Consider the following 23,686-nt stretch of genomic DNA (forward strand, 5'->3'; position numbering starts at 1 on the left):
GACAAAAGCAAGATGAAGTGTATAAAGTAGTTACTACTGAGTAAAAAAGAGGGAGACTAAGAATACACTTGCTTTTCAAAAACAGAAATATAGATCAATGGAACACGATAGAAAGCCCAGAGATAAACCCACGCACATATGGTCACCTTATCTTTGATAAAGGAGGCAAGAATATACAATGGAGAAAAGACAGCCTCTTCAATAAGTGGTGCTGGGAAAACTGGACAGCTACATGTAAAAGAATGAAATTAGAACACTCCCTAACACCATATACAAAAATAAACTCAAAATAGGTTAAAGACCTAAATGTAAGGCCGGACACTATAAAACTCTTAGAGGAAAACATAGGCAGAACACTCTATGACATAAATCACAGCAAGATCCTTTTTGACTCACCTCCTAGAGAAATGGAAAAAAAATAATAAACAAATGGGACAATAAAACTTAAAAGCTTTTACACAGCAAAGGAAACCATAAACAAGACGAAAAGACAACTCTCAGAATGGGAGAAAATATTTGCAAATCAAGCAACTGACAAAGGATTAATCTCCAAAATATACAAGCAGCTCATGCAGCTCAATATCAAAAAACCAAACAGCCCAATCCAAAAATGGGCAGAAGACCTAAATAAACATTTCTCCAAAGAAGATATACAGATTGCCAACAAACACATGAAAGGATGCTCAACATCACTAATCATTAGAGAAATGAAAAACAAAACTACAATGAGGTATCACCTCACACCGGTCAGAATGGCCATTATCAAAAAATCTACAAACAATAAATGCTGGAGAGGGTGTGGAGAAAAGGGAACCCTCTTGCACTGTTGGTGGGAATGTAAATTGATACAGCCACTATGGAGAACAGTATGGAGGTTTCTTAAAAAACTAAAAATAGAACTACCATATGACGCAGCAATCCCACTACTGGGCATATACCCTGAGAAAACCATATGTCAAAAAGAGTCATGTACCAAAATGTTCATTGCAGCTCTATTTACAATAGCTCGGAGATGGAAACAACCTACGTGTCCATCATCGGATGAATGGATAAAGAAGATGTGGCACATATATACAATGGAATATTACTCAGCCATAAAAAGAAATGAAATTGAACTATTTGTAGTGAAGTGGACGGACCTAAAGTCTGTCATACAGAGTGAAGTAAGTCAGAAAGAGAAAAGCAAATACCGTATGCTAACACATATACATGGAATCTAAAAAAAAAAAAAGGTTCTGACAAACCCAGGGGCAGGATAGGAATAAAAACGCAGACATAGAGAATGGACTTGAGGTTGCGGGGAGGGGGAAGGGTAAGCTGAGACAAAGTGAGAGAGTAGCACTGACATATATACACTACCAAATGTAAAATAGATAGCTAGTGGGAAGCAGCCACATAGCACAGGGAGATCAGCTCAGTGATTTGTGACCACCTAGAGGGGTGGGATAAGGAAGGTGGGAGGGAGACACAAGAGGGAGGGGATATGGGGATATATGTATGCATATAGCTGATTCACTTTGTTGTACAGCAGAAACTAACACAACATTGTAAAGCAATTATACTCCAATAAAGATGTTAAAAAAAAAAAGAGAAAAAAAAAAGAAACAGACACAGAGGTAGAGAACAAACGTATGGGCACCAAAGGGGGAAAGGGAGGGGGGGCGCCAATGATGGTGTTGGGATGAATTGGGAGATTGGGATTGACATATACACTAATATGTATAAAATAGAATAAGAACCTGCTGTATAATAAATAAATAAACAAATAAGAAGAAAAAGAATCTACTTGCTTTTATATACATAAACATCTCTGAAATGATACACAAATTCCTTGTAACATTCAAGTTACCCTTGAAAAGGGTACTGGGAAACTGGGAAATACAGGTATAAACAGAGGGGAGACCTTTTCCCATATATTTATGTAACTCTGGGGTTTTAAACCACATGAATACATTATCTTTTTAAAAATTTTAAGAATCAAAAAAGTACAGAGAACTTAATATTTTTTTTTAAGTATGAGCATTCCAAATACAAAAATAAGAGTTGGGTGGCATATGAGGAAATACCTTCATTGTTGGGGAGGGGGAATATACCTTGGTATAATCTTTCTGGCACATTATCTTATAATACTTATCAAAAGTTTAAATGTGTATACCATTTAATCCAGAAATTCTATTTCAAGAAATACACCCTAAAGAAATAATAAATAGGGGATTACTTAAATAAAATATGGTGCATCCAAATAACCAAATAAGTAGCCATTCAGAAATGATAATGTAAAGTGAAAAAAGGAAGTAACAGACAGTGGTATGCTGGTAAATGTTTGTTAAACATTTACCAGCACACATTGGTAGCTTTCTAGATGAAGGGAAGCCCTGGTTTGTAGCATCTGCCACTTTCTGTGGTATAAATACACCAACCATGGCTATTTCAAGCTACCAAAGTGGTATCACTGAATGTGAAGTCATGTAGAAATGTGCTCAACTGTCTCTTGTGAGCCAGCCCTAGTATGCTACTGGGTGTAGACTACTGTATCAAATATAATCACATTTTTATTTTAAGATTATGCATAATATCCGTAACACAACATATTATTTATACATATATCATATATGACTTTTTGGTGTGTTTTGTTACATACCACCATGCATTGTTCTGGTCATCTACTGCTGTGTAAGAAACCACACCAAAATGGATTTAATGGCTTAAAACAAAAATTTATTATCTCTAACAGTTCTGTGAGTTGACTGGGCTCAGCTGGGTGACTCTCACTTGCAGTCAGATGACAGCTGGGGCTAGAATCACCTGAATGTAAGACAGAGCTGGACATACATATAAAGATGACTTCTTCACTCAAATGTCTGGCATCTTAACTACCATTGCTGGAAAGGTGGGAGCTGGTTAGGGATCTCTCTCCATCTCTCCTTCCCTTCATGCAGCCTTTCCATGTATGATTAGATTGGGAGTCCGCACATCTTGTGGGTTAAGAGCAGTCTGACTTCTTACTAGAGGCTGGTTTCTCCCAGAGCAAGCATTCCAACAGACCTGGCAAAAGCCGAAGTCTTTTTATGACTTAGTCTCAAGGTCATGCAGAATCACTTCTGCTGCATTCTACTAATCAAAAGCAAGTCACAGGGCCAGCCAGTTCAAGGAAAGGGACCACACAAGAGCAAGAAGTGTGGCTCACCGGCTGGAGGCAAGGGGTGGGGTGCATATGTAGACAGTAGCTACCAAAATGATACAAAAATATACAGGAAAATGTAAATAGTGACGGGGAAGTGTGTTTTCCCTCTGAGTATGTTTTTACAATAACTTTTCCTGATATTTTGAAATTTTTTAAAGTGGAGAAAACCATATATATATCATCAACATTTATAAAACATATTTAACCAGGAAAACTTTTATCATATTAACAGAATGCCAAAAGCTTATGATACAATGTAAATTTGGATTAGTAGATATCAATAAATGTTCTGCAGATGAATCACCCTAAAACTATCAAAAAATTACACTGATATTTAATACACAGTATACAGTGAATATCACAAATATTTAAAGTAAGCTATATAAACAGATCAATGATCAACTAGATAGAAAACATGATGAATTAACTGTAAATGAATCAACGCACAGGACTTATATTCTGCATTGACACACACACACACACACACACACACACACCTTCTTGCTATTTCTTCCATTCTCTGCTTTGGCACACTGCTTCTTAAAGATAGATTTTCACACAGTGTTAAGGAAGAACAAATACATATAGTATGTAAAATGGGTTAAAACATGTAAAGTACTTAGAACTGTGCTTGACACCTTATAAATGCTCAAACATGTGGTACTACATGAAGCACTACTGTCCCAGAAGACACTAAAAGGTAATCCATAATAAGACAGTCTGTGGTAAAATAAAATTTGGATATTATAACCCCCTCCTGAAGATTCACATGTACATTCATATAATATTAAAGGCTCTGAGAAGTGCTGAAGGAACTGTTTATCTTTGTTTATCCTAGTGTTTCCTATGCCGCTATATACTTAAATTTCCCCATTTGAAAATTAAGGGGTTGGAATAGGCAAAGTCATTCATCCTATTAATCTTGAAAATTTTTCTAGGGGAATTAAAGACTAGTTTTTATTATGTCCGATTTTACTACAAAAGTTATTTTCCTTTTCCATGATTTAAAAACCCACAGTACTAGCTAAGATGTACATGTGAACATGATTATATACATTTTTTTTATTGTAAACATTTTTTTGACTCACAAAAAAAGAAAAAGTTCCTATAAAAGTTGAGGGAGGGGGAATTCCCCAGTGGTCTAGCGGTTAAGACTCCAGGTTCCCAATGCAGGGGACCGGGGTTCGATCCCTGGTCAGGGAACTAGATCCCGCATGCCGCCAACTAAAGACCCAGTGCAGCCAAATAAATAAACAAATATACATTAAAAAAGAAAAAGTGGAGGGAGGTAAGGGGAAGAATGTGACCATTGAGAAGCATTCTTCAAATCACATCTGCTTATATTCAATGAATAGTGATAAAACAATGAATGAAGAAAAACATTTATTTGTAAATGTAAAGATGTGGCTTACAGAAACAATATAATGAAAAGGAACAAGGTCAAGAATCTAAAAATTAAAGCTAGTAAAGTTGTAATCAAAGAAGTATAGAGGGAGATTTAATCAGAGTTGAGCACTGAATTAGAGGTATTGTGTGATGTGAAAAGAGCACTGGCCAGAGCAATGTGACCTCTATATATTAAATAGGGGGCCTGAACTTAAAGACTTTGGGGTTGCCTTCAATTCCAGATGACTGATCATCTGTAGTCTAAAACACTCTTCTTCAGAGATCTTATAGATACAGTCAAATCCCTTTGTTTTATATACGTGGAATCAAAGTCTAGGGAAGCAAACTGATTTGCTCAAGGTCACGCAGCTAATTAATTTAGTCACTTAAATACTGAGTGCCTACAATGTCCTGGTAAAGAGATGTAACTATAAATGAGTCAGAAAATTCCCTGCCCTTTAGAGTTTACATTCCAGGGAGGGATGGGGGCAGGGTGACGATGGAATGTTGTCAATAAACAAGGAAATAAATCTTTTAATTTCAGGTAGTAATAACTCAGAACTAAAGCAGGGTAGGGAATAGCATTTGGGATGCAGTATGGTAGATGGGGCATGTATCAAAGTGGTTAGAAAGGCTTCTCCAAGGACTTAACAATTAAGCAGTGATTTGAACTATACTGTGCAGTAAGAGTATTTCAAGAAGGAACAGCAATAACAATAATCCTGAGAGAACAAATTTGTTGTCTCTGAAGAACAATGACAGGGAAACCAGCGTGACTACAGCCGAGGATGCAAGGAGGAGAACAGCAGAAAATAAGTCAAGGAAGTAGGAAGGGGCCAAATTACATATGGCCCTGCAGGCAACATTAAGAATTCTGGGTTTTATTCTAAGAGTAATAGGAAGCCCAATATTGGAGAGTTTTGTTTGAAGGTGCAACAAAACCTCATTTATGTTTTTAAAAGATCACCCTGGCTACTGTGTTGGAAAAAAATTGTAAAGGAACAAGAATAGAAGCAAGAAGATGAACTGGAAGGCCACTGTGGAAGTATCAGATAGCTTGGACTAAGGTAGAAGTGGAGGTGGTGATAAATCGATGGATTGAGTGTGATGAGGTATGTGAGAAAGGGAGGCTCAAAGATGGCTCCAAATATGAGATGATGCAGGGGACACGGGTTCGTGCCCGGGTCTGGGAAGATCCCACATGCCGCGGAGCGGCTGGGCCCGTGAGCCATGGCCACTGAGCCTGCGCGTCCGGAGCCTGTGCTCCGCAACGGGAGAGGCCACAGTGGTGAGAGGCCCGCGTACCGCAAAAAAAAAACTTAAAAAAACAAATTATTGATCGGGCTCATGCAGAGTCTGTTATGTTGATAAGTGATAACAGTTCTGGAATGGAGGTCTTTGGATTCCAAATTTTGTGCCCTTATTACATACACTACATAGGCTTTATCTGCCTTTACTGTTATTCTGCTTTGAAAACTCACATACTCACCTTATCACATATAAAGACCTATCAGAATTAAGACCTACGGTAATTAAGACAATGACAGAAGATCAAGACAAGGATAGAAAACAGACCGTGGAACAGCAAAATAAGTTTCATAGATGGAAACTTGATACTGTCTGACAGAGGCAGCATTACAGATCAGTGGAGAAAGGATGGACTAGTCAATAAACAGTGCTAACTAGACATCTACATATTTTAAAAATGATATTGCCTCCTCACTCCAGATCTGAAAATAAATTCTACAGACTAAAAATCCAAATCTGAGAAGAAGCAAAACTTTAAAACTGTTAAAACAAAGAATTTTTTTTAACAAGGTAAGCTAACCCACCATCTATTTTTTTTAATTTATTTATTTTTATTTATTTGGCTCTGTTGGGTCTTCATTGCTGCACGCCGATTTTCTCTAGTTGCAGTGAGCGGGGGCTACTCTTCGTTGCCGTGCGTGGGCTTCTCATTGCGGTGGCTTCTCTTGTTGTGGAGCACGGGCTCTAGGGGTGGGGGTTTCAGTAGCTGCGGTACATGGGCTCAGTAGTTGTGGCGCACGGGCTTAGTTGCTCTGTGGCATGTGGGATCTTCCCAGACCAGGGATCAAACCTGTGTCCCCTGCATTGGCAGGTGGATTCTTAACCACTGTGCCACCAGGGAAGTCTCAAAGGAGAATATCATTTACAACCTTTGGGTAGAGATTTCTTAAATAAGATACAATTTAAAAAAAAAAAAGAAAAAGAATATATATATATTATATATATATTATAATATATATATTAAAATTTTAAACTTCTGCACATCAAAGGACACCATTAAAACAATGAAAAACCAAAAAAAAAAAAAAAAAAAAAGAAAAACCAAAGTTAGATGATATCTGTAATGCATAAAACTGACTAAGAAATTATAATCCAGAATATATGTGTGTATATACAAGCAATTCACAGAAGAGGAAATCTAAATAGCTAATAAGTTATTTAACTTATTGTAAGCTATATAAGAAAAGAAGTTCAATCTCACTAGTAATCAGGGAAATACAAATTAAAATAGCAAAGAGGACTGCCAATAAGATTGACAAAAATTTAAAAGTCTGACAATTGGTATCAATGTGATGGTGAGGATGTAGAACAATGAGAACTCACTGTACTTTCATATGAGGTTCTAAATTGGGACAACGACTTTGGAAAACAATTTAGCAACATCTGGTAATGCTGAAGAGTCACAAGATCCAACAGTTCCATTATGAGTTATACATTCTAGAGAAACTCACATGGATGTGCAATATTCACAGCAGTATTATTTATAATAGAGTAAAAACAATGTGCAACCTAAATATCCATTAAGAGTAAAATAAACAAATGTGATATATTCATACAACAGAATACTGAACAGCAAAGACAGCAAATCAACACATGCTGTACATATTACCATAGATAAATCTCACAAAAAGAATGAATGACAAAAGCAAGCTGCAAAAATACATACAGTTTTGACACTGTAAAGTTTTAAAATACTTCAACTAATATATTGTTTAGGTAAATATATAAATGAGTAAATATATAAGTAAATACACAATAACACCGAATCCTGGATAATGATAGTTTAGAAGGGAGATTCAATCAGGGAGGGGGACCTGGTGTTTTGTTATTGTTTTATTAAATGAGTGATAAATCTATTGTTCAATGTATTATTCTTTATAATATACATGTATATGACATACAAAAATACATATAAATACCTGTATGTCCGAAACAGTTATAATACCTTTTAAAAGTAAAGGACAAAAAGGAAGTCAAGGGCTTCCCTGGTGGTGCAGTGGTTGAGAGTCCGCCTGCCGATGCAGGGGACACAGGTTCGTGCCCCAGTCCGGGAAGATCCCACGTGCCGCGGAGCGGCTGGGCCCATGAGCCATGGCCGCTGAGCCTGCACGTCCGGAGCCTGTGCTCCGCAACGGGAGAGGCCACAACAGTGAGAGGCCCGCATACCGCCAAAAAACAACAACAACAAAAAAAGGAAGTCAAGGCTCCTATAATTTCAAAATACTTTGTTCCTTTCAGAGAGGCAATAATTTTGAAATTAAATTGGCACTAGGTAGGGTAGAGAACTAATTAGTAATTCACCCCTTTAACTAGATCTTTATCAATCTATCTTCCTTCCCTTTACTTCTAAGTTTATCTTCTGCCATCCTTGGCCCACTGATTTATTTGTAACCCTGTGAAAAATAGTAAGCTGGTATTTCAATTCCCAAGCTTTCCTTCAATCAATAGAGGAAATGATAAAACAAACTCCACATTTCAAATATTTTGCAAATAATCTCATTTTCTTTTCCAAACACAAAGACTACCTTAAAAGAATGCTTTCTTCTAAATTGAAGAATGGCTAATGGCAATGAGGAAAGGTAAACAATTTAGATCCTAATTAACTTTACCAGTGACTGCTGTAAAATTCTGGGTGATGTCAACTTTTAGATAAATAAAAAATAAAATTTAATGATTAAAGAACAAATTTTTATCCCATTATTTAAGGGACACACAACTTTCCAAGTGACAGACTAGTCAGGGAAGATGAGAAAATGGCTTCTGTAAATGGACAGGAAATAAAGGAGAGCGTGTCTGATTAGAAAGGAACTGGTACAGAGCATATATACTCAGAAGAATAACCATAGAATATTAACATCTCAAAGATTTATCATGACATCTGGATATATTGTGTCTATTTAATTAACCTCATGGAAAACTCACAAATTAGGTAAGAAAAGGCTTAAAGCCAAAATTCACTCAAGAACTTAAAATGAACACAGAAATCATAGTTGTCTCAATTCTATTCCTATGCTTTGATGACATTATGAAACAGAAAATTCTACTTCTTCAGAAGTTACATTTGATTAAGCAAAGGACATCTTGAACTTTCATCCTAATTATATTGAGGGAAAAATTGATCATTACTCTTATGTCACTTTAATCTTAAGAACTAGAAATAGCTAGAAAATGGAACATTATTCTGCACACATATACTTTACAATAATGGATGCAATAACTGGGAAACAAATAAGTTAAAACTGTAGAATTTATGCTTAATCTTGATGCACACAGAAAACTCTTAATCAGAATTCAAAGGATAATGATGCTCATTCATCTGTGAAAAGCATAACCTTTTTTTTTTTTGGATTAAAGTAATAAACTATTGTTTTTTCTCAAACCAGATAAAATTAAAGGTAAATCATATTGAAAAGTTCCATTCTCTCTTCTATATATGACTGAAGAATAACAAGTAAAAATTTTTAAAATTAGTTTGTTATTAAGTATAGAATAATGAAACAGAAAACATGGCTTAGACTTTCCTAAGCATTACAACAAGAGATCAACTTCTGGGCTTCCCTGGTGGCGCAGTGGTTGAGAGTCCGCCTGCCGGTTCAGGGGACGCGGGTTCGTGCCCCAGTCCGGGAAGATCCCACTCCGTGAGCCATGGCCGCTGAGCCTGCGCGTCCGGAGCCTGTGCTCCGCAGCGGGAGAGGCCACAACAGTGAGAGGCCCGCGTACCGCAAAAAAAAAAAAAAATCAACTTCCTCAGCCCGTAAAAACTATTTAGGGGATAGACCATGTTCAGAAATCAGTTCTTTTAAACTCCACAAAATTTTCCTGTAATCTCATGATTTACAACAAGAAAATAAGATATTAAAGAAAAAATTTGAAGACAAATAAATGGAAAGATATTCCATTCTTATAGACTGGAAAAATTAATACCGTTAAAATATCCATATTGCCCAAAGCAATCTATAGATTCAGAGCAATCCTATCAAAATTCCAATGGCATTTTTCACAGAAATAGAACAAATCCTAAAATGTGTATGGGACCACGAAAGACCCAAATAGCCAAAGCAATCCTGAGAAAGAAGAACAAAGCTGGAGGCATCATTCATGCTGTCTGATTTCAAACTATATTACAAGCTACACTAATCAAACAATATGGTACTGGCACAAAAACAGACACATAGATCAACTGAACAGAAGAGACTCCAAAAATAAACCAGTGCATATATGGTCAATTAATTTCTGATAAAGGAGCCAAGAATACACAATGGGGAAAGAACAGTCTCTTTAATAAATGGTGTTGGGAAAACTGGACAACCACACACAAAAGAATGAAACTGGACCACTATCTTACACCATACACAAAAATAAACTCAAAATGGATTAAAGACTTGAACATAAGTGCTGAAACCATAAAACTCCCAGAAGAAAACATAGGTGGCAAGCTCCTTGACATCAGTCTCAGTAATGATTTTTTGGATCTGACACGAAAAGCAAAGGTAACAAAAGCAAAAATAAACAAGTGGGATTACATCAGACTAAAAAGCTTCTGCACAGCAAAGGAAACCACCAACAAAATGAAAAGGCAACCTCCTGAATGGGAGAAAATATTTGCAAATCTTACATCTGTTAAGTACAAATATTGAATAATTATGTTGTATACCTGTAACTAATATGCTATATGTCAATTATACCTGAATCAAAAAAAAAAAAGAAAAAACCTAATCTCACATTCAACAATACTTGAAATAATAAAACAATTTGCATCTTAGGAAATACAGGCACAACCAAACTTTCTAATTTTTTTTTTTTTTGCGGTACGTGGGCCTCTCACTGCTGTGGCCTCTCCCGTTGTGGAGCACAGGCTCCGGACGCGCAGGCTCAGCGGCCATGGCTCACGGGCCCAGCCGCTCCGTGGCATGTGGGATCTTCCCGGACCGGGGCACGAACCCGTATCCCCTGCATCAGCAGGCGGACTCTCAACCACTGCCCCACCAGGGAAGCCCTGGGCTCTTTTAAGTATACTGTGACTTACTTCTCAAAACAACCTTATGGAAAAACAAACTCTGGAAATACATACAAGAAACCATATATGGTGGTTACTGGTAGAGATGGAGAGGGGGCAAAAATTGAGAATATGAGGAACAAGAGTAGGAATAATGCTTCACAATACATATTTTTAACATTATAAACATTACAAGTCACCTATTCAAAAAATTAAATTAAAAACCAATCAGAATTTAAAAAAACCATAAAGAACAAGAGGCCTATGAGAAGAGCAATAAAAGGGGGGTGGGGAGGGCATCTGTCAGGAGTTCTAGATCATCAATTGATATCTGATGCAGCTGATTATAGCATTAACCCAATTTTGGTCTATATATACATTTTGCTGTATTTTGTTTTCTACAGGATTTTAGATGTATTTCCAAATTACACATTGTTACTGGTATTTTATAGAAACAATATTTGTTTAGCTGTATATATATGTTCACAACTTTATCTCCTCATCATTCCTTCTTGCATCTCGTACTATGAGATCGTTTTCATTCTTGAAATATAACCTTTAGAAGTTCTTTTAGTACAAGTCTTTCGGTGGTAAACTAACAGTTTATGTTTATATGTAAATGGCTTTATGACATCTTTGTTTTTGAGAACAAATTTGAGTTTTCCATAATATGCAAAGATGATGTTTGCAAGATCTTCATTAGGGAACAGTACCTGTGAAGGAAAGAGTGGAAGCAGGATTGGGCAGAAGAAAATGACCTGCTGTGCATTCTCAGAAAAGCCTTTTGCCAAACTGGTAAGGAATTGTGGAGTGAATAAGGACCTTCAGAGGGTCCCATGCTGGGCCAATGGCCAGGGCTTCTTAGCCCACCTAACAATCGCTGGTTGCAGGCCACCCCAGATATGGCCTGACCTCAGATAAAGCAGCTCTCTGCACCTGAAGGGTGTCTGCTGACCCCACTCCCTGCAGCTGAGCAGCATGCCTTTCTTTAAAGGGCATCTGGCAATGCATCCCCAGGTCTACCGCAACAGTTTTACAAGGTACAAAATTCTGGTTGAAAAGTTTGTTTTTGTTTAAATATTTATTTATTTGGTTGCACCAGGTCTTAGTTGCGGCAGGCAGGTTCCTTAGTTGCGGCATGCATGTGGGATCTAGTTCCCTGACCAGGGATCGAACCCAGGCGCCCTGCATTGGGAGCATGAGGTCTTATCCACTGAGCCACCAGGGAAGTCCCTGAAAAGTTTTTTTCTCTCAACAAGATGATAACATATCATCTTCTGGCTTTCACTGTTATTGTTAAGGACTCTGTTGTCATTCTACCTGTTGGTCTTTTTTAGATGATCTGTCCTTTTTTGAGACTATTTTCAAGATTCCTATCTTTGGCGTTCTACAGTTTCACTGAAGTGTGGATTTCTTTTTATTTATCCTGCTAGTGGTATATAGAACCTCCTTGGTCTGTGAATGCACAGGTTTAGCAGTTGTGGAATATTTGCAGCCATTATCTCTTGAAATATTGTCTCTCCTACATTTTCTCAATTCCCTCCTCCTGGAACTCCCTCCTGGGACTCTAATTATATTCCTATTAGGCCTTCTCATTCTGTCCTCCATTTCTCTTAACATCACTTTCATATTTTCCTTGTCTCTCTTACTGCATTCTGGATACCTTTATTTTCACCTACTACTAGTTCATTAAATTTCTCTTCAAACAGCAGTCTAAACTGCTGTTTTATATTTCAGAAATTCATCAATTGAGTATATTTCAAAAATTATCTTTCTAGATGCTTAATTTTTTAAAAATCTTCTATTCCGAGTAGTTTCTTGTAGACTTGTAATCTTTGTGACTGTATCTGTTATTTCCATAAATGTTACACACTTATCTATTCTATTATTCAGTTTTGACAATTTCAGTATCTACAGTTCTAAGTTTGATGTTGCTACATCCAATGACTCTCAGTCATAGTGGCTTCTTTTCTCATGTGTTTGGGGTCTTTATTTTGTGAGCTATTTGGTTAATCAGTCAGTGGGAATCCTGGAGAAAGGATTTGTTCCAGCTGATTGCCAGGAGGTACAACTAACCTGCAAACACTTCAGCCTATGACCCTGATGATTTAGGCTAGCAAGGGAGTTCTGGCTCCCTTTCTCAACTTCCCAGCTGGCCTAAGTCTCAACTTCCGCCACCGTTAGCAACCACACTTCAGTTACCTTTCCTGTCTCATCCACCTAATTGACTCTGTTTGACGAGCCCTAGCTCCTTATTGTGCTGGTTCCAATTCATAATCATTTATGAACTGGAGGACTCTTTGGAGATCTCCCCAAAGAGTATGTAAGACCTGCGATGTCTCAAAGAGTGTGTTCTTTCCAGATTTTACTGGTTCAGACTTTAATTGTTGATGCTCCTATTCAGACATATTGTCAGAAGTCATATTGACTGAAGAAACCTGAGTGTATTTTATTTTCCTAATGTTCTACTTTAAGACAAACTTCTTAGCTCTTTCTTCAGCAAACTTACAATATTAATGAACTCAATGACCTTAACACAGCTTAAAAAGTCACTGATAGAATGTTTGTGATTCAATAGAGGAAATAAAATGGAAGATTTCACATTTGACATGATCAGGTAGGTGGTTCGTAGTCTCTGGAATCTGAAATACAATTCACACCCCAGCTCTAGCACTTACTGTAAGAATTTGGATAGGTTGGGGCTTTCCTGGTGGTGCAGTGGTTAAGAATCCGCCTGCCAATGCAGGGGACATGGGTTCGAGCCCTGGTCTGGGAAGATCCCACATGCCGCGGAGCAACTAAGCCCGTGCGCCACAACTACTGAGCCTGCACTCTAGAGCCCACGAGTCACAACTACTGAGCCCACATGCCACAACTATTAAGCCCGTGCACCTAGAGCCTGTGCTCCACAACAAGAGAAGCCACTGCAATGAGAAGCCCTCAAACTGCAATGAAGAGGAGCCCCCGCTCGCTGCAACTAGAGAAAGCCTGCACGTAGCAACGAAGACCCAACACAGCCAAAAAAAAAAAAAAAAAAAACCACGAATTTAGATAGGTTGTATATGAGACTCAGTTCCTCATTTATAAAACTGAATACAATCTAACTTAGTGCGCTATTGTTAGGATTAAAGGAAATAATGAGTATAAATTTGCTAAGTACAGGACCTGATACATAGTACATACTTAATAACTAGAAGCTTCTCGGATTATTGCTTCTATTTTACTATTCCCATAAACTACTCAAATTATTTCTTTAAACTGGTGTGGTGATGACTTCAAAGACAACTGGAAATAAGATTTATTGGCATGTCTTTATTACAGTGATGTACTAGAATTTATTTTATTATCATGATATAATACCAGATTTTACTGAATATTTTTAATACCATTATGTGATACAGTAAAATGATGATCCTCAAAACTCAGTAATGAGAATGAGACAGTGACAATTTCCATGAGACAGAAAAGTGCCAGAGGTTATGAAAGAATTCTCAAAGGTCATAGAGAACCACTGTTATGAAGGAATTCTCAAAGGTGATAGAGAATAATGCTTGCTGTAGTTCACGGGTTGGCAAACTACAACCTACAAACCAAATTCGCCCAATTACGTTACTGTAAACAAAGCTTTACTGGAACATTTCCATTTGCTTACATATTGTCTATGGCTGCTTGTGCATTACCACCAGCAGAGCTGAGTAGTTCCAACAAAAACCACATGGCTGGCAAAGCCTAAAATATTTACTATATGACCTTACAGAGGAAGTCTGCTGTGCCCTGCTATAGACTGTGGAAAGTACATTGAATTTTTTCCTAAACATGTGTAAACCATTTTATACCAGATATATCTGCAGTTAAGACTTAAATTGAACTCATGGCTTAGGCTATTTATTCTGTTTAGCAGACGCCAAGATAACAGCCACTTGTATGTTTTAAAATATTAGTATTTGGGCTTCCCTGGTGGCACAGTGGTTGAGAGTCCGCCTGCCGATGCAGGGGGCACGGGTTTGTGCGCCGGTCCGGGAAGATCCCAAATGCCGCAGAGCGGCTGGGCCCGTGAGCCATGGCCGCTGAGCCTGTGCGTCCGGAGCCTGTGCTCCGCAACGGGAGAGGCCACAACAGCGAGAGGCCCACGTACCGCAAAAAAAAAAAAAAATAATAATATTTATCCAAAAGTGCCATTTGACAGCATTTTACAACCTGTACATAATAGTATGAATAGTTTTTTAAATAAATTTCTTTAATATTCTATATTTCTAAAATATAATATTTTAAAATATTTTTCTATAAGAGACTTAGAATATTTTTTCAGGAATTCTCTTTCCCTCTATTACAGACACTAAAAAATTTTGAGGAAAAATGAATTTGGTGCTATGAAGTCACAGGCAGTATATCTACCACTTTAAAGATTAGTAGCAGAAAAAAAAGATTAGTAGTATGTACTATATATTTTATACAGAATTATTTGTTGTCAGTAATGTTGGAACTGCAAAACATACCCATTTCCTTATGGCCCTTTCATAAACAATGCTAATTCCTTTTGGAATTGTCTGGTAAAGGGAAACACTCTTATCAGAAAATGAAGCTAAAATTGTTAAATTAGATTTGATGTTGCACGTTTCTGAATCAAGATTAGATAAACAACAGATGGGTTGCCTTGTGTGGCTGAAAGAATACAAATAATGTTTTTTTGTTCGTTTTCTACACAAATAATTTTTGTTTTAATTCTACAAATGGCTCTAATGTGAATTTGACAGTCCTAGCTAGGCTGCTTCTATTATGCTAACGCATTTATTTATATTTTGAAACACAGGTTCTAGTATCAAAATTCCTTGAGACATACAGCATTGGATTAGATGGATGAAAAGAGATGGAAAAAAAATGAAGGGGCACTTTAGGAAAGGAAACATGTTTTTTTGAAAATCAATATTTAAAGAAAAAAATGATGATTCTAGTACAGAGTTTAAGAACAATCCTTTTTTAAACCTCAGGAATTATGTACTTGTAACAACGGAATACTGAAATTTTTCTTTGTGCAAGGCACTCTAGTAGGAAGTTTAAGTTTATTTTCTCATTTAATCTTCTCTGCCACCCATGAGGTAGATATTACTATATTTAACATATTATTTCCTACATTTTACACGAGGAAACTGAGGCTCAGAGTGTTAGAGACAGGACTTCAAAGCCCATGTTTTTAACCAGTATTTTACATGTGAACGGTTTTCCAGAAATATCAACAAACTTTGAAACTTGTAAACTCTTTCATAAAATGCTTTGAGCCTCTTAGAAGCCCCTGAATAAATAAAGGGAATTACTTTTTTTTTTTTTTTTTTTTTTTGCGGTACGCGGGCCTCTTTTTTTTGAGGTACGCCGGCCTCTCACTGCTGCGGCCTCTCCCGTTGCGGAGCACAGGCTCCGGACGTGCAGGCCCAGCGGCCATGGCTCACGGGCCCAGCCGCTCCGCGGCATGTGGGATCCTCCCGGACCGGGGCACGAACCCGCGTCCCCTGCATCGGCAGGCGGACTCTCAACCACTGCGCCACCAGGGAAGCCCAGGGAATTACTTTTAAAGAAAAAAAAGAAAAAGAAAAAAAAGAATGCTAAGTACCTGGAAAATTACTAATGTGTTATTTAAAAAACACATAAAAATAAATAAATAAATACATAAATAAATGATTAACACATAAGATGAAACATAGTCTAGGAATAAACTTTACTGATTTTAAACTGTAAAATATACATTATTCTGAAAGCTCAAGCTATATTTCACAATTAATTCTTGATTCAGGCATTAAATATTACTGTCTCAAGTTTCATTTAATATGCACTTTTTAAATAGACTGTTCTTGAAAAAACAGTTGGTATAAAGTGTTTTAAAATCCAAACAGCAAATTTCTGTTTTCAGCAAGGACACTCATTTTAAATATCTTAAAATACTTTACACAAGCCCATTTTTCTTCAAATTATGGACTTAAATACCTGCGATTTACATTAAACCCAATTGGTATTTTGAAACAATGTGATCAACTACCTCATAAGCTGAGTTTTCAAATGTTTTAAAGCTTCAGTAATATAAGAAATGACTATAAAGCAACCTCACTGATTTTCAAGTGAATATATATTCAAATATTACGTTCTCTAAGTCACCTGAGGAGGCTACCTCAAGTATAACATCATTGCTTAACACAATTTTAAAACTTCTCATTAGGAATTATCATCTGAACCTGCTAAGCATTCTTTTAGGTATGCTCAGTAATAGCAAATCTTGTTCAATTATGTATGGATATTACTTCAAATAGAAATTAAGCATCTCTAATGCTCAATTCACAAGTCTATATAAGATTCCCCTAAAGTAAAATTCTGAATGAAAGTTAGTATTAAAATTCTAGTATTTGAAGGCTTCCCTGGTGGCGCAGTGGTTAAGAATCCGCCTGCCAATGCAGAAGTCACGGGTTCAACCCCTGGCCCAGGAAGATTCCACATGCCGCGGAGCAACTAAGCCCGTGCGCCACAACTACTGAGCTTGCGCTCTAGAGCGCGCGAGCCACAACTACTGACCCCATGTGCCACAACTACGGAAGCCCACGCTCCTAGAGCCCGTGCTCTACAACAAGAGAAGCCACGACAATGAGAAGCCCGTGCACCTCAACAAAGAGTAGATGCTGCTCACCACAACTAGAGAAAGCCCGTGCATAGCAATGAAGATCCAATACAGCCAAAAATAAAAACAAATAAATAAATAAATTTATTTTTTAAAAAATTCTAGTATTTGAGTTCCACTTATATGAGGTACCCAGAGTAGTCAAATTCATAGTGACATAAAGTAAAATAATGGTTGCCAAAGGCTGAGAGGCAGGGAGGAATGGGGAGTTACTGATTAATGCATGCAGAATTTCAGTTCAGAAAGATGAAACTTCTCTCTCCTTACTTCAAAGATACCATGACAGAGGGTTTTTATGGGAGGATATACCAGCCCTTTCAAAGAGCAGACAGACCCTATTTATTGTAAAAACTGTTTCAATGAATAGAAGAAAAATACCTCATTTTATGAAGCTATTATAACCTTGACACCAAAAAGGAAAAGGACAGGGCAAGAAAAGCAAAATGATCACAATCTATCTCACTCATGAGTATAGATGGAAAAAATCTTAAATAAAACATAAGAATTGGAAAGCAAACAAGATACGAATTTGTCCTTATTTGCAGACAAGAGGATTTCTACAAAGAATATCTAAGAGAACCAATATGCAGTTAGAACTAATAGAAGAGCGTAGCAGGGATGCTCAATATAAGGTCAATATGCAAAGATCAGTGGCATTCTTGTACACCAGCAATAACCAAATGAAAAGTGTAATACAGAAAAGACCTCACTCACAATTGCAACAAAAACTGTACGGTGCCTATGAACAAATGAATGAATACATACATAAAGAAAGAAACTAAAAGATACTAAAACTCAGTATTACAAAGATAGCAAATTCTCCCAGATTCATTTAAAACCTAAAACAATTTCAATAAAATTCCAAACAGTGTTTTTCATGGATGAATTATTCTAAAATTCATATAGAAAAGTGCCAAGATGGTTAAAATAACTTTGAAGAAGAATAAGGTAGAGAAAATGTGGAATTGTTACAAGGTTATACAAACAGACCAGTGCACAAAAGAGAGAGCCTAAAAATGGAACTTGTATATTATAGCCGTTGCATTACAGTTCAGATGGGCTATTTGATAAATGGTGCAAAAAGCATACTGCTTATTCATATGAAAAAATAAAATTATGTTACTCATAACATACATAAAAATAAATTTCAAGGGATTAGAGCTATGAATCAAAACAGCAAATTTTAAAAACCGCTAGAAAAAATATGGCAGACCATTTTTATGACTTTGAGAGGCAGGGAAGGATTTCTTAAAACACAAAAGGCAAAGAAAACACAAAGTGAAAAGACAAGGTACAGAGCAGAATAAGATACCTGCAATGCAAACAACTGACAAAGAATTAAAACAACAATAACAACAAAAGGCAAATAACCTAACAGAGCAATGGACAACAGTAACAAATAGGCAAATCACAGAAGAGAAACCCCAAATAGCCAATAAAAATATGAAAACATACTGAGCCTTATGAGGAATAAGGGAAATAAAAATCATGATAGACTTGAGATATTGTTTCAAAGGTTGGCAAAAAGCTAAAAGCCTGAGAACACCAAGATGGGGAGAAATGGGGAATTCATACTCTATACTGGGAGTGTAAATTAAAATAACCACTTGAAGTTGCACATATGTTACAATTCCACAATTACACTTTTGGGTATACAGCCCATGGAAATTCTTGGTCATGTACAAGGAAGACAGGTATTACAACAGCAAAAAAACTTGAAAACTATGTCTGTCCATCAACAAAATAATGAGTGAACAAACAGCAGTATATTTATACATTAGATTACTGCAGTTAAAATGGACAAGTTAGTGGTACACATATCGGCATGCATATTCTCAAAAACTTAAAACAAATATAGCATTTCCTAAAGTTTGGTATTGGATGGTTTAAAAAAACATTTATATATGTATGTATGTGTGTGTGTGTATACATATCAATAACAGCAGCAACAATAAATGAAAAAAATGAACAATAGAGCTAACATTTGAGCACTTAATATGTAGAAGGCACTCTTCTAAGTGTTTGCATGTAGACTCCTAAATACAACCCTAGGAGACACATTCTACTACTATTTGTATCTAATATGATTACTCTTTCATTACTGTTAGATTCTATTACGCATTTTACAGATGAGGAACTGAAGTAGAGAGAGATGAAGCTGATCTAAGGTTATAAAACTAGTAAATAATGAGAGTTAGATAGGAAGCCAGTATTCCTAACCCAGACTTTACAGCTTAATAACTATGCTACTGTTATTATACCATTCTCTATTCTTTTTAGGATGTTGGAAATCCAACATTATTTCTGTAAGTTGGAAATAAAAAACACTTTTAACCTATGACTATGAAGAGATGCATACACACACACATTTTTGTGCAACTCAAACTGGTTCTAAAGATGCTAAAAGAATTCTAGGAATGTCTTGAAAATAGCAGCAGCCCAACTATTCTAATTTACTGATTTACATGTTTGAGGTTTGGTATGTTTCAGATCATTATTTCAGAGCCAAACATTATTTGTTCAATAGCCCTAAGACAATATATATTTGGAATCCTAGAAACCTTATATTGAGAAGCGCACAATGTAATTCAACCATCTCTTTCACTCTCGTTAGGGGCAAAATTTGATTACTTAGCTTCAGGTCTGAAACCTCACATTACGAGTTTTAATAAGTAATTCTGTCAAGAAGTGTAATACAATTTCAATTATTCATTTTTTCTGGTCTTTCAATTATGAGTTGGTTTTTTTAAAAGCCAGTAGCTAATATTTATACGATAAAAATTAATTTTGTATTGGACTATTTATACCACAAAATAAAAAAGGGGGAATTGGCATTCTCAGTCATCAAATATTTATGAGCATTGACTATGTGCTAATCACACACTCCTTGTCTGCAGTACCACTGTTACCATTTCTTAAAAATGTCTTTTCGGGGCTTCCCCGGTGGCGCAGTGCTTAAGAATCTGCCTGCCAATGCAGGGGACACAGGTTCGATCCCTGGTCCGGGAAGATCCCACATGCCACAGAGCAACTAAGCCCATGCGCCACAACTACTGAGCTTGTGCTGTAGAGCCTATGAGCCACAACTACTGAGCCCACGTGCCACAACTACTGAAGCCCGTGTGTCTAGAGCCCGTGCTCTCCATGACAAGAGAAGCCATGACAATGAGAAGGCCACGCACCACAACGAAGAGTGGCCCCCGCTCGCCACAACTAGACAAAGCCCACACACAGCAACGAAGACCCAACGCAGCCAAAAATGAAAATAAATTTATAAAAATAATATATGTATTAAAAAAAAATGTCTTTTTGAACTTCCCTGGTGGTGCAGTGGTTAAGAACCTGCCCGCCAATGCAGGGGACAGGTTTGAACCCTGGTCCAGGGAGATCCCACATGCCATGAAGCAACTAAGCCCGTGTGCCACAACTACTGAGCCTGCGGGTCTAGAGCCTGCAAGCCACAAGTACTGAGCCCACGAGCCTAGAGCCCGTGCTCCGCAACAAAAGAAGCCACCGCAATGAGAAGCCTGTGCACCGTAATGAAGAGTGGCCCCCGCTTGCCACAACTAGAGAAGGCGCGCGTGCAGCAACAAAGACCCAACACAGCCAAAAATAAATAAATGAAATAAATAAATTTATTTTTAAAAAGTCTTTGCTTCTCAATCTACACATTCACATTCTCAATGCCATCATCTACTAACCTACAGAACGTGCTTTCAAAAAATATGAAAAAGAAGTTCTTGCTTTCAAAGAGTTCACTGTCTAGTAGGGAAAAGAGACAAGTAAACGTAAGTTATCTATAATGCATAAGTACTTTAATAAAGGTATTTAAAAGGTATTAGAGAAACATAAGGGTTGGGGGAGATGAAAGGGTGGCTGGTGCACTTTGAGAACAGGGAAGCTGGAGCACAATGAACATGAGACACCAAGTGGAGGCAATTCTTTCAAGAAAACTTGTCTTAAAAGAAAGAAGAGAGGGTAATAGCTAGGAGCATAGGTTCTAGAGAGGTTTTAAGATGAGAGAGATAAATACTTAGCATCAATCCCTCTAAACTGCTTTCCTTGTTCCACTCCTCTCCTAGAACCAAATCCAAGCGGAGTGTGAACAAATCACTTAGTAATTCTAAGCCTCAAATGAGACAGATGTTTAAGAACTCTAAATTATAGAGGGAACCTGAATAAATGATCTCTGAAGTTCTCTCTAGATCTAAAAATCTATGATTCTATGATTATCTGATCTCTTTAAACTCAAAGGTAAAACACTTCAGTACGCAAAAAAGAAAAACCAAGAGTATTTAAGAGATGAACTTGTTTGTACAACTGTGTCCTATTTTTTTTTGCAAAACTGTTAAAACAATCCTTATTCTGAATATCAGTAAAATTTCCACAGAAAGACACTGCCTTTTAATCAACAACTTCCCCTCAAACCTGCAGACTTCTAAATAATCAACAAGCAACTATTTTGCGATAACAGAAGTAAAGTGCTTAAAAGCCCACAGCTTGGACTTGTAAAAGTCATCTTTTAAACAGAAAATGTTTATAGAAACATGTGTATGACATTCTTACTACAATACATTTGTTCATTATCTTCACTTTAAAATTCTAATGTACAGGTCGTTCATGAAGAGTTAAAAAAAACCCAAAATAACAACAATAAAAAAACAATCAGCTAAGATTAGCTCTTTTCACTGTCACATATTCTGAAATTTAGAACAAGGTTTCCCTTACCTGATATGGACATGGAATGTGATATTCTCTGCAGCGTTCTTGTATCCATGTTGTTTCCCAGATGCCACGGTAAGCTTGCTCATAAAAGTAGCATCCAATTACAACCAAGAGTGGTACAAGATAAAGAATGCTGAAAACACCAATCCGGATCATAAACTTCACCAGTTTATCTTGGTTCTCCTTTTCTAATGGAATCTCAATTCGAACTCTGTTTAGGGATATGATGCCGGCTAAGAGAAGTGAAACCCCAACTACCACATACAGGCAGAGGGGTGCAAGAACAAAATACCTCAATGAATCAACATCGTAGAGGCCAACAAAACACACGCCACTGATATTGTCACCTTCAATTTTATTCATCGCTAAAAGGATGATAGTTAGAGTTCCAGGGATGCCCCACGCGCTGGCGTGAAATAGCAATGCCTTCTTCTCAATAGCTTCACTACCCCACTTTGGCACAGCTGCCAAGAACCACGTGATGGTAAGAATTACCCACCAAACGCTGCCAGCCATAGTAAAAAAATAGAGTACCATAAAAAGCATGGTACAGGCTTTATTATGAGATCCTTGTGTCACTGTGGAAGCCTTATACTGTGCAGGGCTAGATGCATTGCAGGCTACTCGGTCCTCAAGCAAAAACCCAATAAAGAAAATTAACGACACCATCATGTAGCAGACTGCATAAAATATAATAGGTCTTTCAGGATAACGGAATCTTGTGACATCAATCAAAAAAGTTAAAAAAGTAAATAATGTGGCAGAGAGGCAAATGATTGAAATCAATCCTATGAAATATCGAGCAAATGAAAGTTCTTCTCTCCTAAAGTACATATTTGGACAAGGAGGTGAACAATCACGCACGTGCAAAAAAGAATAGCCAAGATCAGGATCAATTTTCAACTCTCGGGGACACCAAAAACCATAGTCCCTCTGCACTGCCACTGGGGCTCCTTCAGTAGGATCTCCAGCTAAATTCAGATCCACAAGTCGAGGATACGGCTCATCACAATCTGGGAACCTAAAAATACAAGACGAGAACCATTTTTACTTATTGGGAACCTAATGATTTGGATTTCCAAATTTAGCACCTGTGGTTTATTCTTATGTCCTTGGAGCACATTACAATTAAGTGGAAGAAATAATGCTAATGGTCATATTTTGTTTGTGGGTCATAAAACTAGATTTTACACAGCTGACAAAAAAAATGAAAAATTTATACTTAATTTTGTTTTGGCTTCAAAAAGATTACTCTTTATTAAAGTAGTCAGGCATAGCCATCAATAAATAGTGTATTTACATACTATTTATTTAGGATACACAGTTTAGAGTAAGATTTAAAAATATAAATTTAAAAAAATATATATATATAATAAATATACATTAAAAAAAAGCTCCAACAGAATAGTAGCTAAAAGTTACTTCTTTC

General features: G+C 37.0%; 1 protein-coding gene across 3 annotated transcripts in view; it reads right to left on the bottom strand.

Annotated features, from left to right (window-relative positions):
- The window catches only part of FZD3 (frizzled class receptor 3), an 89,266-nt gene that overhangs the window by 30,168 nt on the left and 35,412 nt on the right, over positions 1-23,686 (bottom strand). Inside the window, exon 4 of one of the 3 annotated variants that reach the window (XM_065878841.1) lies at positions 22,261-23,278. In XM_065878841.1, coding sequence (XP_065734913.1) covers positions 22,261-23,278 — 1,018 coding nt within the window. Of the gene's footprint in view, positions 1-22,246; positions 23,279-23,686 lie in introns of all 3 variants that reach the window. The other 2 variants (XM_065878843.1, XM_065878842.1) reach the window with 2 other exon arrangements.

This window comes from Phocoena phocoena, chromosome 6 (genome assembly GCF_963924675.1).
Source record: "Phocoena phocoena chromosome 6, mPhoPho1.1, whole genome shotgun sequence".
Taxonomy (NCBI): Eukaryota; Metazoa; Chordata; class Mammalia; order Artiodactyla; family Phocoenidae; genus Phocoena; species Phocoena phocoena.